This window comes from Glandiceps talaboti, chromosome 1 (genome assembly GCF_964340395.1).
Source record: "Glandiceps talaboti chromosome 1, keGlaTala1.1, whole genome shotgun sequence".
In the NCBI taxonomy this organism is placed as follows: Eukaryota; Metazoa; Hemichordata; class Enteropneusta; family Spengelidae; genus Glandiceps; species Glandiceps talaboti.
Genome location: NC_135549.1, coordinates 31,450,496 through 31,466,896, shown reverse-complemented (window position 1 = coordinate 31,466,896; position 16,401 = coordinate 31,450,496). Strand labels below are relative to the sequence as shown.

Genomic DNA, 16,401 nt, shown 5'->3' with positions numbered 1-16,401 from the left:
AATAAAGGATGGGTCGGGTATGGGGGATCGTACCACGAAGAAAATGGATATGCACATGTATGTATGTCATAGAACACTGTCCTAATACCAACTTTGAATGAGATCTGTTCAAGCATGTCTGAGTTATGGCTTTGGACATGGAAAAATCGCAAACAAAATGGCTGCCAGGCGGCCATATTGGATCGTATCACAACAACAATGAATATGCACATGTATGTCATAAAACACTGTCCAAATACCAACTTTGAATGAGATCTGTTCAAGCATGTCTGAGTTATGGCTTTGGACATGGAAAATTCGCAAACAAAATGGCTGCCAGGCGGCCATATTGGATCGTATCACGATGAAAATGGATATGCACATGTATGTCATAGAACACTGTCCTAATGCCAACTTTGAATGAGATCTGTTCAAGCATGTCTGAGTTATGGCTTTGGACATGGAAAATTCTCAAACAAAATGGCTGCTAGGCGGCCATATTGGATCGTATCATAACAACAATGAATATACACATGTATGTCATAGAACACTGTCCTAATGCCAACTTTGAATGAGATCTGTTCAAGCATGTCTGAGTTATGGCTTTGGACATGGAAAAATCGCAAACAAAATGGCTGCCAGGCGGCCATATTGGATCGTATCACAACAACAATGAATATGCACATGTATGTCATAAAACACTGTCCAAATACCAACTTTGAATGAGATCTGTTCAAGCATGTCTGAGTTATGGCTTTGGACATGGAAAATTCGCAAACAAAATGGCTGCCAGGCGGCCATATTGGATCGTATCACGATGAAAATGGATATGCACATGTATGTCATAGAACACTGTCCTAATGCCAACTTTGAATGAGATCTGTTCAAGCATGTCTGAGTTATGGCTTTGGACATGGAAAATTCTCAAACAAAATGGCTGCTAGGCGGCCATATTGGATCGTATCATAACAACAATGAATATACACATGTATGTCATAGAACACTGTCCTAATACCAACTTTGAATGAGATCTGTTCAAGCATGTCTGAGTTATGGCTTTAGACAGGGAAAATTTGTAAACAAAATGGCTGCCAGGCGGCCATATTGGATCGTATCATGAAACAAATTAACGTGCATATGTATGCCATTGTATGTTGCCCCTGTACCGAGTTTGAAAAAAATCGGTCAAGGCATCTCCAAGAAATGGCTGTGGACGGACGGACGGATGGACGGACGGACGCACGGACGCACGGACAGACGGAACCCAATCCATAAGTTCCCGTCCCGGACTTCATCCGGCGGGGACTAATAAAGTAAGCAAGACATGTGTCCGAAAAAGTCAAGTCGTCAAAATTTGTAAAATACAGATGGTGATATGAATCATGCTGTATCACAAACTGGACATCGACAATATCTCGGCTGACCCACAGACAGCTGATCTTTTGCGGTTTATGACCTGCCAACTCAAGTTTACGGGGAATTTCCCTTCTGTTCGCACATGCGCACATGTTCGTTTATTGTTTTGATTTTGTTATCATTATCACTATAACATGGCAACTGCAGCATGCAGTAAACTTTGTCCTTTGTGTTGTCCACTCGAATGAACTTGAACTGGCATAATATACTCAATTACGTAACATGATAGATAATTCTCCGAACTACCAACACACATGTAGCTTACCGAAAGGGGAATGCGAAGTCATTTACATACGGTACATGGTACCTTGGTACGCAATCTGATTAAAATCTGATGTTAGATAGGCTGGTTTTCCTGTATTTACCTTTATTCCATCGTTATTGCGTCTGAAAGGCGTTCGTCCAGGAAAATAAAAAACTAACGTAAAAGACGCAATAACGATGGAATAAAGGTAAATACAGGAAAACCAGCCTATCTAACATCAGATTTTAATCAGATTGCTTGGTACGAATACTGGTACGGATGAGTCACATGTTGTGATAAGTAGTTTCCAGCGTAGACAAAGCTAAAATGTTTGTTAGTTTACACATTGGCTTGAATTGGCCCCTACTAATAACAGTAATTTGATAATCAGTCGAATAAACACTGAGTAGATGTAAAATATGTATGTAGTAAATATGACTTTAAAAAAATGTCAGCCTATATCCCGGGCCTATATCGATGTATTATTTTAATAGGTGAGTCTGATGCTATTCGATTCCATGACACTGTTGTATTTTTGAACATATTATATAATATCATGTCACCGTGATGTAAATTTGCGAGATTCCTCCATTTTCCATGGTGACATTTAAAGGAAACGGGTCATAGGATTGAAACGACAAGGTTGTAAGGGACCGGGCTTTAAAACAAAGTGTGAATAACAAGCCTACAGAAAATATTACTCACACGAGTACAAGTGATATTCATGTCACCTAGCTCTGACCTTTGTATTTGAAAATATGTCGTGTTGCCACTAATCGAAATCAAAATGATATAAATCACATTTATAGAAATTCACAATTTTTTGTTGTTGACAATATTATGATGAAATGGTTAGGGAGAGTTACACTATCACCATGACGAATGAAAATTTGAAAGTGCCATTTTCCAAAATTGATGACTCAACTTCTCCCCTTTTGCAGTGCTGCATTTTAATTCTTGCATTGAATGTATAGGCAGTGTGTAAGTAGTTACTGTCTGATACTCGGAACTATTTTTATGGATCCAAATAGACGGATGGTGTTGTGTTTATTCACAGTCAAGTAAGAACTTGTCTGTGGTTTATTCCTAGCTATATTCGGTGGGTACTTTTTTCTTTATTACCTTGAGCAAGCGGCATCAATTATGTGGCGTCCTGCCTTTTCCCGCTAATCAAGTTCTTTTCCGACGTTATGAAATACGGTTACAGGTATTGGGACATTAATTTGTCGGTATCAACGTTATTAAAACACTATTGTTAAAATGTTTTATCTGTGGCTAATTTAGAAATCGTGGCCTACATATACAGGCTGTCGTCTGCTAGAACACAAGCTTATATTGTTCAATGATTCATCTAGCTCTTTTTAGGGGGGATACACTTTACTACTTGTATTTGCACACATCAATGTGAGTGTCCGTTCCTTTGTCAACTCACCTACTTTACGTAGAGTATGCGAATACTGTACTTGATACGTTAATAATCTAGTAGCACACACATGTAATTATGATAATGTGCAGTACCAACTGTAAAGGGTATCAGTGTTCTGAGTATGCGCGGTGAACTAACCCTGAAAGTATCTAGGAAACGATACTATTATAAACAAATGCCATGGTTCGATATCCACATGATACAAACCAAGTCTTATCCTCTGAATACTAAAGATGGAATAATGGTATATTGGTCAATGTTATGAAAATCGGTAGATAAAACCGCTTCCTTTCTCATTCAATGATACTCTTGAACACAGTACTAGGCTATATTGTATAATACCGCAAGACACACACTGATTTGGGACTATAACTGGTTTATAATACGTACATATACCAGACATCGATCTTGAGAGCAAGCAATGGTAGCGGCGAGAAAAAATAGGACGTAGATAATATACTATTTCAACAGTTTAAATGAAAAGAGTTTTGATCAGCACCAGACAGAACCATAAGGTAAGATAACTGGTTCATACTGTCTCAGACCAGTTCTGAGATACTGTTAAGTACTGTTTGTTTACATCCAAACAAACGCACATGTGTATATCACGTGACATAAGTCGACTGTGTTACCGATCAAACCGGGTGCATCTTCATTTACATCGTAGTTACGTATTGTGTTCGACCAATCTATTATCCAAGAAAACCGATTTAGGAAATTAGAAATGACAGTTACTCTAGTCATTACAATTTGTTAAACGGGAACACAGATCAGTGTGTTTCTACCCGGGGCTACATGTACCATGACCAGACTTTATTGACCCAGTGTTAAATGTGGACACTGAAGTGACCTCATACTATATTAAATGAAAACAACGAGCTGAGCAATTTCAGGAGAGACTTTGTCTTACATTGCCTCAAAGCAACTGTAAAATTTAAGCGGTTTATTGATGGAAGCCGCTGCGATTACGAAGCAGATTACGAAAATTTAGAATTAAATGAACGTGACTATTATTGTAAGCATGGTAAAGAGTGTTACTATTGATGACTCATACCCTTGTGTATGTGTGCAGGTCGAGTATTGAACGTAAAGAACGTTTCTTACCCAGTCTGTGCCAGTTAAAGCATTGGGTTCCCGACGCATATTAAACAAAACATGATGGGCCTTCAGGGAAAGCGGTACAGATCTGCCAAACGCGTTCCACAACCACGATCCAAAACATGACATTCTACTGCAGTGGCGAGACCGTGAAACGTACACAATGCAACGTATCATGTGCATTATGACGTAGCTAGGCGGTAAAGGGGAATCCCCGATCAACTCAGACACATGCGCAGTGTACTAGTAGTAGGCGTACATGACACAAACATTTAAATTCACGATTTCCACAACGCATTCAAATTGGTCCAAGATAGCAATAAATGATTACGAAAAATGTTAAAACTGATGATAAAATTGAATTATCAATTTTGAAAAAAATCGTCAATACATGACAAAGTTCTACATTGACGCACTACTATAATATGCTAATAAAGGGTACCGAAGGCCTAGAACTACCAGTAAACTAATAAAGGATACCGAAGGCCTAGAACTACCAGTAAACTAATAAAGGGTACCGAAGGCCTAGAACTACCAGTAAACTGATAAAGGGTACCGAAGGCCTAGAACTACTGATAAAGACCAGTAAACTAATAAAGGGTGCCGGTGCTTGAAATTATGAGACTGGGGATAGTATAGAGACAAACAAACTTGTGTGAGAATGATGATGGTGTCATGGTGATTTCAACGATTTATTGAAAGCCTTTTAGGGATAATAACATATGAAAGTTACTATTGTCATTATGGAACAAATCGACTTTTTTTCAGAACTGTGTAATGAGTCTTAGCACATACCTTGTCTGTGGTCTCAGATAACTAACACAGTAACGTTTGTATTAGGTTGAATAGACCGAAATATCAAAAGAATGATTGTCAATAATATAAAACTTAACATATAATTTAAATAATCATAAAATCAATCATTATTCTGCCAATGATAGTTACGAATATCGTTTTGTTACATAGTTATGCATATATTGTAATTGTAAAACGCTTTGAGCACGGCATGGGAAAGCGCTATAAAAGAACCCAATATCATTATTAATATTATTATTATACATCTTGCAATATTATATCGCCCACATTTGATTCAGGTTTCGTATGCAAGTGTGTTTATATTAGATTCGCTGAGAGTCAACTCATGATGATGATGATGATGATGATGATGATGATGATGATGATGATGATGATGATGATGATGATGATGATGGTGGTGGTGGTGGTGGTGACGAGGTTTAAAACAGAAACTAATCCTAAGGTTAATATTAATTAAGGAGAACATTTTGATAAATATCACCATTATCTTATATCTTGTCATTTTACTAAATTTTAAATCAGATATTTTTTCTTGTATATGGCGGTTAAAATGATTTTCTTTCGCTTTGAAAGCACCCGCCAAAAAGATGTCGCCATCATTTGCATAGTTTCTTGGAATTCTAACGATTTTATCGGAACAACGTCCATATAAATTCTAATACACGAACGACAATATTGTATCTGCAGCGTGTATTTCTGTTACAGTACGTTTTCTGGAGGTTTTAATGATGCCAATCTGGTAAGAATAGAAGATTAGATTTATGATTTCCCATGATATCTCAAAAATGACATATTGAGTGTTTAAACATCGTATATACGTATACCTGTAGTTGTCAACAAAGGTAACATTTCAAATTGCACGGCTTACTACATGTAGCTATGTCCGCGGCACCGTTTATGGTATTAAGATAAATAATGAAGTTGAAGTCTTCGTACATTCAAGATCTACACTATTCTATTGTATTGATAAGCTTCGGATCACAACATCAGCCATTGGATTAATACATTTGTAAGACATTAGTATAATCGCTAATATCGCGTTAGACCATCTATCCAAGTGTCTAGGTTCATGTTCATATTTAACCAGTTGAGATATGATGTAGATAGTTATGCTAAACTCTACTTGTAAAATTACAGTAGAGACACCGTGACCATAATGGGAAACTTTTCATGGTCCAAACATGCCTTTTTAAAGTTGAAGTTTCAAGTTCAGCCACATACATGCATTTACAACGTATCTATGGCTTTAGCTCATGATATGAAGTGTTTAGGATTATGCCCGATATATCAGCTTTTCTCGAAAGTTTTGGCCCCTCAACATTTCTAGTTCACGTTTCACTGAGTCGATTTTAAAGACACTTTTATTGGATGTAGTTCCTCTTTCCTACTCCTAGCGCGTCTACTGTCTGAATACATGAATCTACTATAACATAGTGAGTGAGAGTGGCTGTGGTGAAGGGGGATTGACTGAATGCGTGATCACATGACTTCACTGTCAATATCCCTCTATCAGACAGAGAGATTGTGACAGTGAAGTCACGCATTCAGTCACCCCCCCCCTGTCTGACAGAGGGATTGTGACAGTGAAGTCACGCATTCAGTCAGTAGATAGACTATATCATCTCATTGATGTACAACAATTTAGTTTATCGTGTTCAATAATTTATTATGAAAGGAATGTGAACTTATAAATATAAACTCTGTATGTGCCATGACTCAACATGACATCGATAAAGTTTAACACCAGCGTCTGTGAAAGTGAAAGATTATCGATAGGAAAGGAAAAAAATAATAATTGTAAAAATTACCAAATTAGACGATATATTACCGTGAAATTGTAACGAAATATCACTAAAAGTACATTTTTCCCCCAACGCTCTATCATTTAACAATGCCTTAGCGTATACGTTTTTAACTTTCGTTTTGCAGGGTATGAATTGAGAGACGTTAGAGTGAATGTTCGTGAACAATGTCATAACCCATAGCTATTAGCCTATAGGTGGCGCTAATCGAGCGTGTGATTGAACCCAATCTGTTCAGTACACATTCGGATGGAGGTCTTCGAGGCGGAACTCCAATTAAACATTGGCCATCGTTGTTAATCACTGTCCTCTCTACTGTGTACAACACTATCTTACCGTGACGTACACTCCCTCAAACTCCTATTTTTTTTCTTTACGTCAGTGGAAAAGTATGTTCTGGCTTGCATGAATGATATTTCAGCGCCTGAAATCGTTTACGTATTGAAAATTAGCCTATCGCGATTCTCACTGCATTTTTACACAACTAACGAGGTTAACGCTGAACACGCATGAATATTTCTCACTATGGTAAATACGAAGCTACAACACTCCATTTCATCGTATAGATTTTAGAGTTAAAAGGTTCCATGTGTAAGCTTACACAATAAAATTATTAAAAAAATTCGGCAACATTTACATTTTAGTGCGATACGGCGAAAGACCGTAATATTCCAATATAATTAAATTCCATTGATGTTTCAGCAATCATTTTCGCAAAAAATATTTATGTGTACTGTGCTAGCTATGCGTTTTGCTAAAGCCGACTTTCCGATGAGTAAACTTCTGATAAATTATGTATACATTTTACACCTGGACTCATTACGAGGTCAACACGTTTAAAGAGAAACTAATAAAACTGAAATGACAACACAATTCGGTGAATCCATGTGCCATGCATGCCATTTTATCGATGACATGGTCGCTAAAAACAAAAATTATTCTAGCTTTGACATCCTAAATCTTCATTCAGTGTATTTGCTGTTCTTTGTTCGATAATCAGTGCTCGATTCGTACCCGAAGATCTGTTACAATTGCATGGTAAGATGTTGTTTTCATTTCGTGTTCTATATTATAACGAATTCTTTTGTCATTAAGTGCTTATATATGTCGGCCAGGTTGTGGTGAAATGTTTCTACCATCAGCTATATTCGTCAGGTCAGGGAATATACGATATCAACAAAATGAACGGTTAATTACAGTGAATAGGTCTGGTCGATGTTATGGTCTTCTAAAGATTATCAGGTCAATCAGCTCAAATCATGATTAGTATTGTTTGTCATATCTTAATGTGTAATTATAACTTGAGATATTGCTAGTTTTCAATACAGAAGTATATCCATTCTGATAAATGATAAAGTCTCATTTTGTCATATTACGAATCATGTGAACTGTAAAATCAGGGTCTAATAAAAAATTATCATAAACTGCCCCACATATGGACCTATATTTGACATGAACAGTTATAATATTGAATATATTAACATTTTACTGGAGAACTGATATACCTTGATTGTAATCGAACAACTTACAAACAGTTATCATTGTTATCCGTCCATGAGTTGTCATACGTCACGAGAACGTTGACCAATAGGACAGTTGCTGAGACACACTGTATGCGAGTTTATGAGCAGACGACATCGATTTTGTTTGCGTATTTTGTCCGCTATTGTATTTCGTCCACAGATATTGATGTCACACAAAAAAATGCAACGATTGAAACAGAAGACCGCAATCCCCCAACATCAATGACAAATCCTACTATTGACACCGTGCCAGATTCTATCAATAGGTAAAAGTTCACTGTTCGGTGCCTTCCACCTCGGACCACTAAAACCCGAGCTTCCACGAATCCGGTATCGGTCAAGTATTCGGCGAACTCAGTACGCTGCTAGTAGTCCCGTCATGAATTCAGAAGAACAAATGCACGTGAATTTTGTCACTTTCTCGATCAAATGTGTTTTCCATCTGTGACACACTGGGGGTAATTCACTTGAGACTCACATCAAAATTCGTTTCATCACGTCGACGTCAATACCCCGGAAATTAATAAAAATAATAAAAATATAATAAGCTTTAATAATGTATATTACGTAGGAGCATGGATGTATTAGGGAAAAAATGAACATTTTTGGGATACGAAAGTCTGTAAGTTTTAGGGATAACGTTTATGCTGCGATCTTCACAGTTAAATTAAATATGGATGTCTGATACTAAGCATCATATTAATTACGCTAGTACAAATATAGTGGGATTTCCCCAAATTTCCGCGGGATGTTTAACCATTGCGGTTCCCGCCATAGATCCTTTGTTTCTCCCGGATCTGTTACAATAGATAAATCACCATGGTACATAAAACGACGAATTTTAAAATGTGTGACGAACTAACATCAAGTAACTACATCGACTTTATATGAAACACACGAAGACAATATTTATTATTCGTCTACAAGCAACTGTAGCTGTCCTAATGGTTATAACCAGCGAAAGTAGGTCATGTAACTATATATAGTGCAGAGTGGTATAGTGTATTGTAATGTATAAGGGATACGTGTATTTGTCAGTGTCGTTTCCGACGTTCAAATATATGTAGGCTAGCTTATAGACGACAGTGGTCACACAGAGCACCATATTCCACATGTATTGTGAAGTATTACCAGTAAATACATACATTTAGAACACACATTTAGGGATTGGGGTGGGATGAGGAGTTGGCTCTAAGCTATGTGTAGTTCTACAATTTAGCGTTACATGCTTACTAAGCTAGGCTTGAAAGAATCGAGATAAGATTTATTTATAACCATAAATGTAAAGTTATTTTTTTTTTTAAATTCTGGCCAACTAATGCGATTGGACTCATAATTTATAGGCCTATTACCTATAGATACCCACCCCTTTAACAGGACAAAAACTAAAAATTGTTTCAGACAACAAATTAATTTCAAATCTGTGCAGTATTATATAGTGCTATGAATACAAAGCCAGTATGTAGCGTCAGAAAGAAAAACAATTTTCTGTATTTTAGTGCTACGCATTTACTATAGTGAATATTCTTCCACATTTGTCTTATAATTCTTAGAATTGATTTTCCAAACATGAGAATTAGACGGTTTGCATTCGTCCCTGTCTTTCACAATGAAATGTAGCAATTTCAAGCACGCGCACAGTCCCTGTCGGGAGTGTCTGTTAAACCACAGGGTGCTCAGGCTCATTTAGTTCTGTTTACAAATATAAACAAAACAAAATAAACATACAAGTAAACAAACAAAAACAAATAAACAAGTAAACAAATAAAAAAACAAACAAACAAACAAACAAAATAAACTAACAAATGAGTAGATACATACATGAGTAAACGACAACAAACCAACGAACAACCAAACACTGCCCCCCCCCCCCCCGAAATGGTCACATATGGACATAACAGACTGTTATTTCCATATGTGACCATTTCGGGGGGGGGGGGCAGTGTTTGGTTGTTCGTTGGTTTGTTGTCGTTTACTCATGTATGTATCTACTCATTTGTTAGTTTATTTTATTTGTTTGTTTGTTTACTTGTTTATTTGTTTTTGTTTGTTTGTTTACTTGTATGTTTATTTTGTTTTGTTTATATTTGTAAACAGAACTAAATGAGACTGAGCACCCTGTGGTTAAACCAAACGGACCATTGATCTAGCCTGGAATTCATGTGGATTGGGATTTTAGAGTTTGCTTTTGTGATTGTAAAGCAAAATAAAAAATCATGGCCCAATCCAATCTGATTAAAATCTGATGTTAGATAGGCTGGTATTCCTGTATTTACCTTTATTCCATCGTTATTGCATCTTTTACGTGAGTTTTTTTTCCCTGGGCGAACGCCTTTCCTTTTTTCTTTTTTTTTTTGGAAAGGCGTTCGCCCAGGAAAAAAAAACTCACGTAAAAGACGCAATAACGATGGAATAAAGGTAAATACAGGAATACCAGCCTATCTAACATCAGATTTTAATCAGATTGGGCCCAATCCGCATGCTTTCCAAGCTAGGATCTAGAGGTAATGAGACAGTTATTATAAGCCTACAACTTGATTTATTTTAATCTTACTACACCACATCATGGATGTATGTATGTATTAGTGAGATACTAATACATCCATGACCACATGTAGTAGTACAATTTTACTACAAATAGAAATTAGATTCATGTAGCCATGGAAGTATAACCTACATACTTCCATGATGTAGCCTACTGCCACACGCACACAAAAATGAAATGCGCTTTCCTTTCGGCCGGTGATTATCAACTTATACAACGAAGACAGTTGCATGTCGTAGTAACCAGTTGTGTTAATTGCAAAAGCTTAGCTGTGGAAATATATATCTGGATTCATTTCGCTGCGCAGCGCACAAGAGTGCGCAGTGCTAACCTTTGACCTATATACTAAAATGGCGGTGAGTAATAACATACTAATGTCACCTTGACTATTTGTCATGCATAATTTTAGCTGCAACACAAAAGGGTTATAGATTTTGATGGCCTCAGCTATGTTCAGCTTTCGACGTATCGACTCATACAGCTGCGAGACCTTATTTAGTGCATATATTTCCCCTTAACACGATCCAGGGTACTACTAGTAGTAAACAATATTATTGTGTGACAAATGTTTTGCTACAGCTGCAAATTCCAACTGGGACTTGAACTTTATATTCTAAATACTAAAGATACGACGATGGTATAGTGATAAACGTACGTAGGTTGGGGTAAAGGTAAGTTTTGGTAAGCTAGAATACACTTGCACACTGTTGCGACATTCCAAGTTGCTGGAGTTTGAACATGGAAGTGTTGTAATTTGCTAATATTCACTCCGTTTGCATTGTTGCTTTGATGTATTTGTCATTACCGTGACGATAACGTATACGACGATTGCATGCTCATGTGACTTTTTTTTTATCTTGCAGTTATGACAAGTTCAAGTTCAACACTAAGAAGCAGTAAACACTTCATTTGGAATACAGGTGATGTCCTTGGAACTGGGGCAACGGGGGCCGTCTACCGAGGCCGAAATAAGGTATACACGTTCACAAGTCATGCAAATCATTACGTAATTTATACGTAATAATAATATCATTATTAATAATAATGATATTCGATGCATATCTGGAAAGAACAGTGCTTCTTATTGCATAGAAAAAGCAAAAAGCGTTCAACTATAGCTGTGTTTACATACTTTAATTTGAAACCTATATTAGGTTTTATTGACATATACGTACTATCAATCATTGAGTTATTGTTCTGGTGTCACATTCTACAGTTGACTTCATAGTGGAAGGGGTGTTCTGTACATGCCACAAAGGTCACAGCATACTTGTATACTACCTTGTGGCTTTCCACCGAATTGGTTGTAAATAACTGACATCTCACTTGACATGTCCATGCTGTTGTTATGTGGCCGTTCTATTATTGCACAATTATTGCAATGCTGAACCACACAATAAAGTTGTTATTTGATAAGTTAGAGATAATTTTATCTGAACACAATTCAAAAATTGCATTGTAAAGTATCAGAGTATACACAAACACACAATCCTTTCCACACTGTCGGTGACAAATACTAATGGTACTGCCAACATTTTGGTTGTATCCTAGGTAAAAATCAAGGGAACAAGGAAGTAGTGTCTACTTATTAGAAGGAAACAGCCTTTCTTTTCAATTACAATTATATACCACACATCAGCATTCAACCATGCTGTCAATAGTAAAGCTATAGAAAAAAATACAAAGGCCCTAACTTTAATAAAACATCTTCTTTAACATTAACATGTTAAAGGGTTCTTTTAATAATTCCATTTCAACCCTTGAAGCCACTAAACTGATTTTCATGTATGTAGGACGACCTCTAGTTGCTAATCAAACTTGTAGCAGTCACAACGTATTGCTGTATCTATTACGTGGTCAAAATTCAAAGGTGGCTGCATCCATGATCTGGCAAGGATGCAATTTGTGACTATATAGATTTAATTAATAGTTGAAAAGGAACTTTATGTGTTGATTTATTTTTCAGTGGGACAAAAACGAAATGGACAATAAAGGTTTGAGCAACTGGGGCCGTAGATCACATGACATAATGATGTGTATCATAGTATGGTGATGCAGAAGTATCAAAAATATCTTTTCTTGCCATTTCTGCTCTGTCATAAGGCACAGACACCATTTACAACCAATCAGAATGTTAGATTAATGTTGTTTGCAACACCAATGTTAGATTAATGTTGTTTGCAACACCAATGTTAGATTAATGTGTACATTAATGTTGTTTGCAACACCATTGTTAGTCTGAAAGTTCCAGACTTTAGTTGTTGTATGTAACCAGTCACTACCCATGGTGGGCTGAGTGTATTATATAAGCAGAAACAAAGATGGGATCTGTCAGGATACACAACATTTACTATTAATCAGATCCTTAATCATGTCATTATTTACTTTAAAACAGAAAAGTGGAGATGTAGTGGCTGTGAAGACATTTAATCATGTCAGTTACATGAGACCATATGAGGTGCAGATGAGAGAATTTGAAGTACTGCTCAAACTCAGCCATGAAAATATTGTCAAGCTTCATACTATTGAAGAAGAGGTGAGTACAAAATCCTATGTCAAAACAGTTATAATTGTCGATATGTGGTAAGTTAGAAAACATTAATTTCAGAGTTGGCATGTAATTGAGCAATTTTCACCTGATTGAAAATGTCCTGGTCACAGCTGATAAGTAACCACAGCTGTGTTAATCCTAACTCTTGAGTACAAAAAGGAAATATTTCATTGTTCATCTGTTATACTATGTAGTCGTCTGAGATTGCATAGCAGTCCTACACTACATGTACAGTAAATAACGCCACATCATTAGGTATACTATTCCTACCATTTCAAGTATCTTCAAAGCAACATGATTAAACCAACCTCTTTATTATCAATATCTGTCAACAATGCACCCCTAAGTATGCTACATTGTCAGCTTTATCATCAATTACTTTCAAATGCCTGAATAGCACCCGCTTCTGGCATACTATGGGATTGGAGACAAAGATGCACTATTTTGTTGTCTGTGTCACATACTAACACAAAGAAATTATTTTCCAGTCTATTTGCATCACATCATACAATTAAAATTGTTTCATAAACAAAATAACATGCACTTTTCTGTCCGTGTCATCTTATTAACACTTTCTCAAGAGGGCGCTGTTTATCAGAATGACATTTTCATGTTGGTATTACACCTGTTTTAATTCTCCCTATCCCCACTTCACCATAGTTAATTAATTTAGAACTTCTTGCACACCTGATGAGCAAGGGTTTTTGACAGTAAAGTTTGGAGTTGTATATGAAGATTTTTTGTATTTGTTTTACATTACCAGCAATCCAGTCGGCAAAATGTCATCGTTATGGAACTCTGCGTGGGAAGTTTGTATACTATGTTAGATGAACCAGAAAGTGCTTATGGTTTATCAGAAGTAGAATTCAAACAAGTCCTCAAAGATGTTGGTAAGTTTTGGAAAAATTTGTAAGGGTGATCCTATTTTTTTTATGATTCTCCTTACTTTTTCATAGCAACTATGGGTGGGTCGGTCAATTTAAAAAAAAAACTTTTAAAAAAACATCTTGATGTTTCTGTGCCTCTCCTTCTCCTCCTCTCTATCTTCTTTTTATTGGATTCCCGGTAATAAGTCCTTTCCCAGCATCTGTATACACAATTGGAATATTCTCAACCCCTCTACTTGAATACTGTAAACCTAGATTGTATTTTCGCTAATAGAAAATTTTGCAATTATACAGTCTTCAGCTAGTTTTCAAAGACTAATTTTTACTAATTACCAGACTGGTACATTATGTTTATGTACAAGAAGGCATTTTATAGTCACTACATATTTTGGCATTTTTGTTTGCTAGCGAAACAAGCGAAAATAAGTCTTTAGCGAAAATTTCTATGACTATAGATGACATCAGGGGTGAACAAATCATTTTGTGAACTGGTGGCCCCCGGACCAGTGCCTTAAAAAATCCAGTGTCCTGCTGATAGAATTAGTGGTCCCAGGTCCTGCTAATATGAAACATTAATTTAAATCTTGCCTATGAATCTGTTCAGACGATTTTTTAACATAGTTATTAACAGTCAGGTACTGATCCGACGGATCAGACAAGGTAAAATTTGTGTGGTCCGACCAAAAAAAAATGCTAGTCCCTGTGGATTTGTTCACCCCTGGACATCAACAGTACAGAAACTTGTTTATTCTTGACAGAGAGGGCACTGTTTCACAAAATATTAAGGATGGGCAAAAATATAGATATTTATTATTCTGATGTTGTAGCTGAAAATTTGGGTCGGTCAAGTAATGAGAAACAGAAAAAAATAATAGGTTCATCCTAACGAAAAGTAACATTATAAGGTGTAAGAATCTATGTTCTGCCAAAAATCAGGTAACACTTACGAAGATTCTAAACCATGTACCATTATTTTGGTGAGGAACCCCAGTAAAATACCTCGGGAACTTAGGTAGATTTTAACCTACTTTATGCCCTTTAGTGTGTTTGACATGTGCAGAATTAGCAGTTTTCTACCAGAGCTAATATTAAAGTTTGTGCATAGACCCTACACATAGGGTCTATGGTTTGTGCATTGGATGATAACCAACTCCTTGTCTGTGTTGCTGTTGAAGTCTTATCAGTAATGAATAGTGTATAAGGGTGATTTAGAAGGTGTGAATTGGGTTGACCAGTCCAGCAAGAAAATCAGAAACCATATGCCTGGACATGGTAGTATTAGGGGAGCCTCCATGGTCTGAAGATAAAATGCAAGAGTCTGGCCAGAACCAAAATTACAAGGAGAACTTCAATACGGAGAAAAATAGTTGGAGCGAGTACTAAGAAATAAGTCATACTACTGCACCATGGATGGAGTAGTGACTACACAGTAACAATTTTAAGGAAGGAGGGCATAACTGTTACCATTCAAAAGAAACAGTAAACATTTAAAAAAATTTTTAAACAGGTCTTCATATGAGTATGGATGTATTAGGGGAGAAGGATTCTGAATGCCTCAATAATCTCATTGCCGTCCTTTGTTGTCCATTGTCTTTACTATCCTTTGAAGTAAAGTGATTGTTACCTACATAGCTTCACACTCTGTCAGGCCCACTCCTATATATTGGCACTTGAGAACTCATGAAGCCGTTGTGCAGCTAAGCTTGAAGAGGGTAATAGGTTAACAGACATGCACAATCACTCATTTTCAATTTGCATGAGAAATTGACGTAAATGAAACCACAAGTGAAAAAATCTGTCAAACGTTTTGGATAATTTATGAAAATCTGTCTTTTCATCATCAAAACTCTCCAGCTTTTGGAATTTACTCTTGTTCTTCACTAGACAGTCCTTGATGCTGTTTTTTTAGTTCCAAAGAAAACCTAAAACGTGTACTTTACGATGATGCATTTTAATGCCACCTGGCTGTGCACACATCATTCATGGAGTCGTTTGATTTCCTAATGTTCAGGCATCGTTGCATTGTCGCTTACCATGTAAACCATGGTGTGTTGTAACAGTTTGTGGCATGTAAAAGTAACATTTTCAATCGATTGCAATAGAGGTTGACAAAT

General features: G+C 36.5%; 1 protein-coding gene and 1 long non-coding RNA gene across 8 annotated transcripts in view; one reads left to right on the top strand and one right to left on the bottom strand.

Moving 5' to 3' along the window:
• LOC144442355 (serine/threonine-protein kinase TBK1-like) overlaps window positions 1-16,401 on the top strand; it is an 89,649-nt gene that overhangs the window by 47,914 nt on the left and 25,334 nt on the right. For 4 of the 6 annotated variants that reach the window (XM_078131688.1, XM_078131696.1, XM_078131679.1 and 1 more), the window contains 3 exons: window positions 11,713-11,822; window positions 13,245-13,385; window positions 14,164-14,290. In XM_078131688.1, the coding sequence (XP_077987814.1) occupies window positions 11,715-11,822; window positions 13,245-13,385; window positions 14,164-14,290 (376 nt within the window). In that variant the 5' untranslated portion in view covers window positions 11,713-11,714. Of the gene's footprint in view, window positions 1-2,641; window positions 2,739-11,417; window positions 11,521-11,712; window positions 11,823-13,244; window positions 13,386-14,163; window positions 14,291-16,401 lie in introns of those variants that run through there. The other 2 variants (XM_078131709.1, XM_078131718.1) reach the window with 2 other exon arrangements.
• Window positions 1-16,401, bottom strand: part of LOC144442391 (uncharacterized) — a 40,328-nt gene that overhangs the window by 19,815 nt on the left and 4,112 nt on the right. The window lies entirely within an intron of this gene.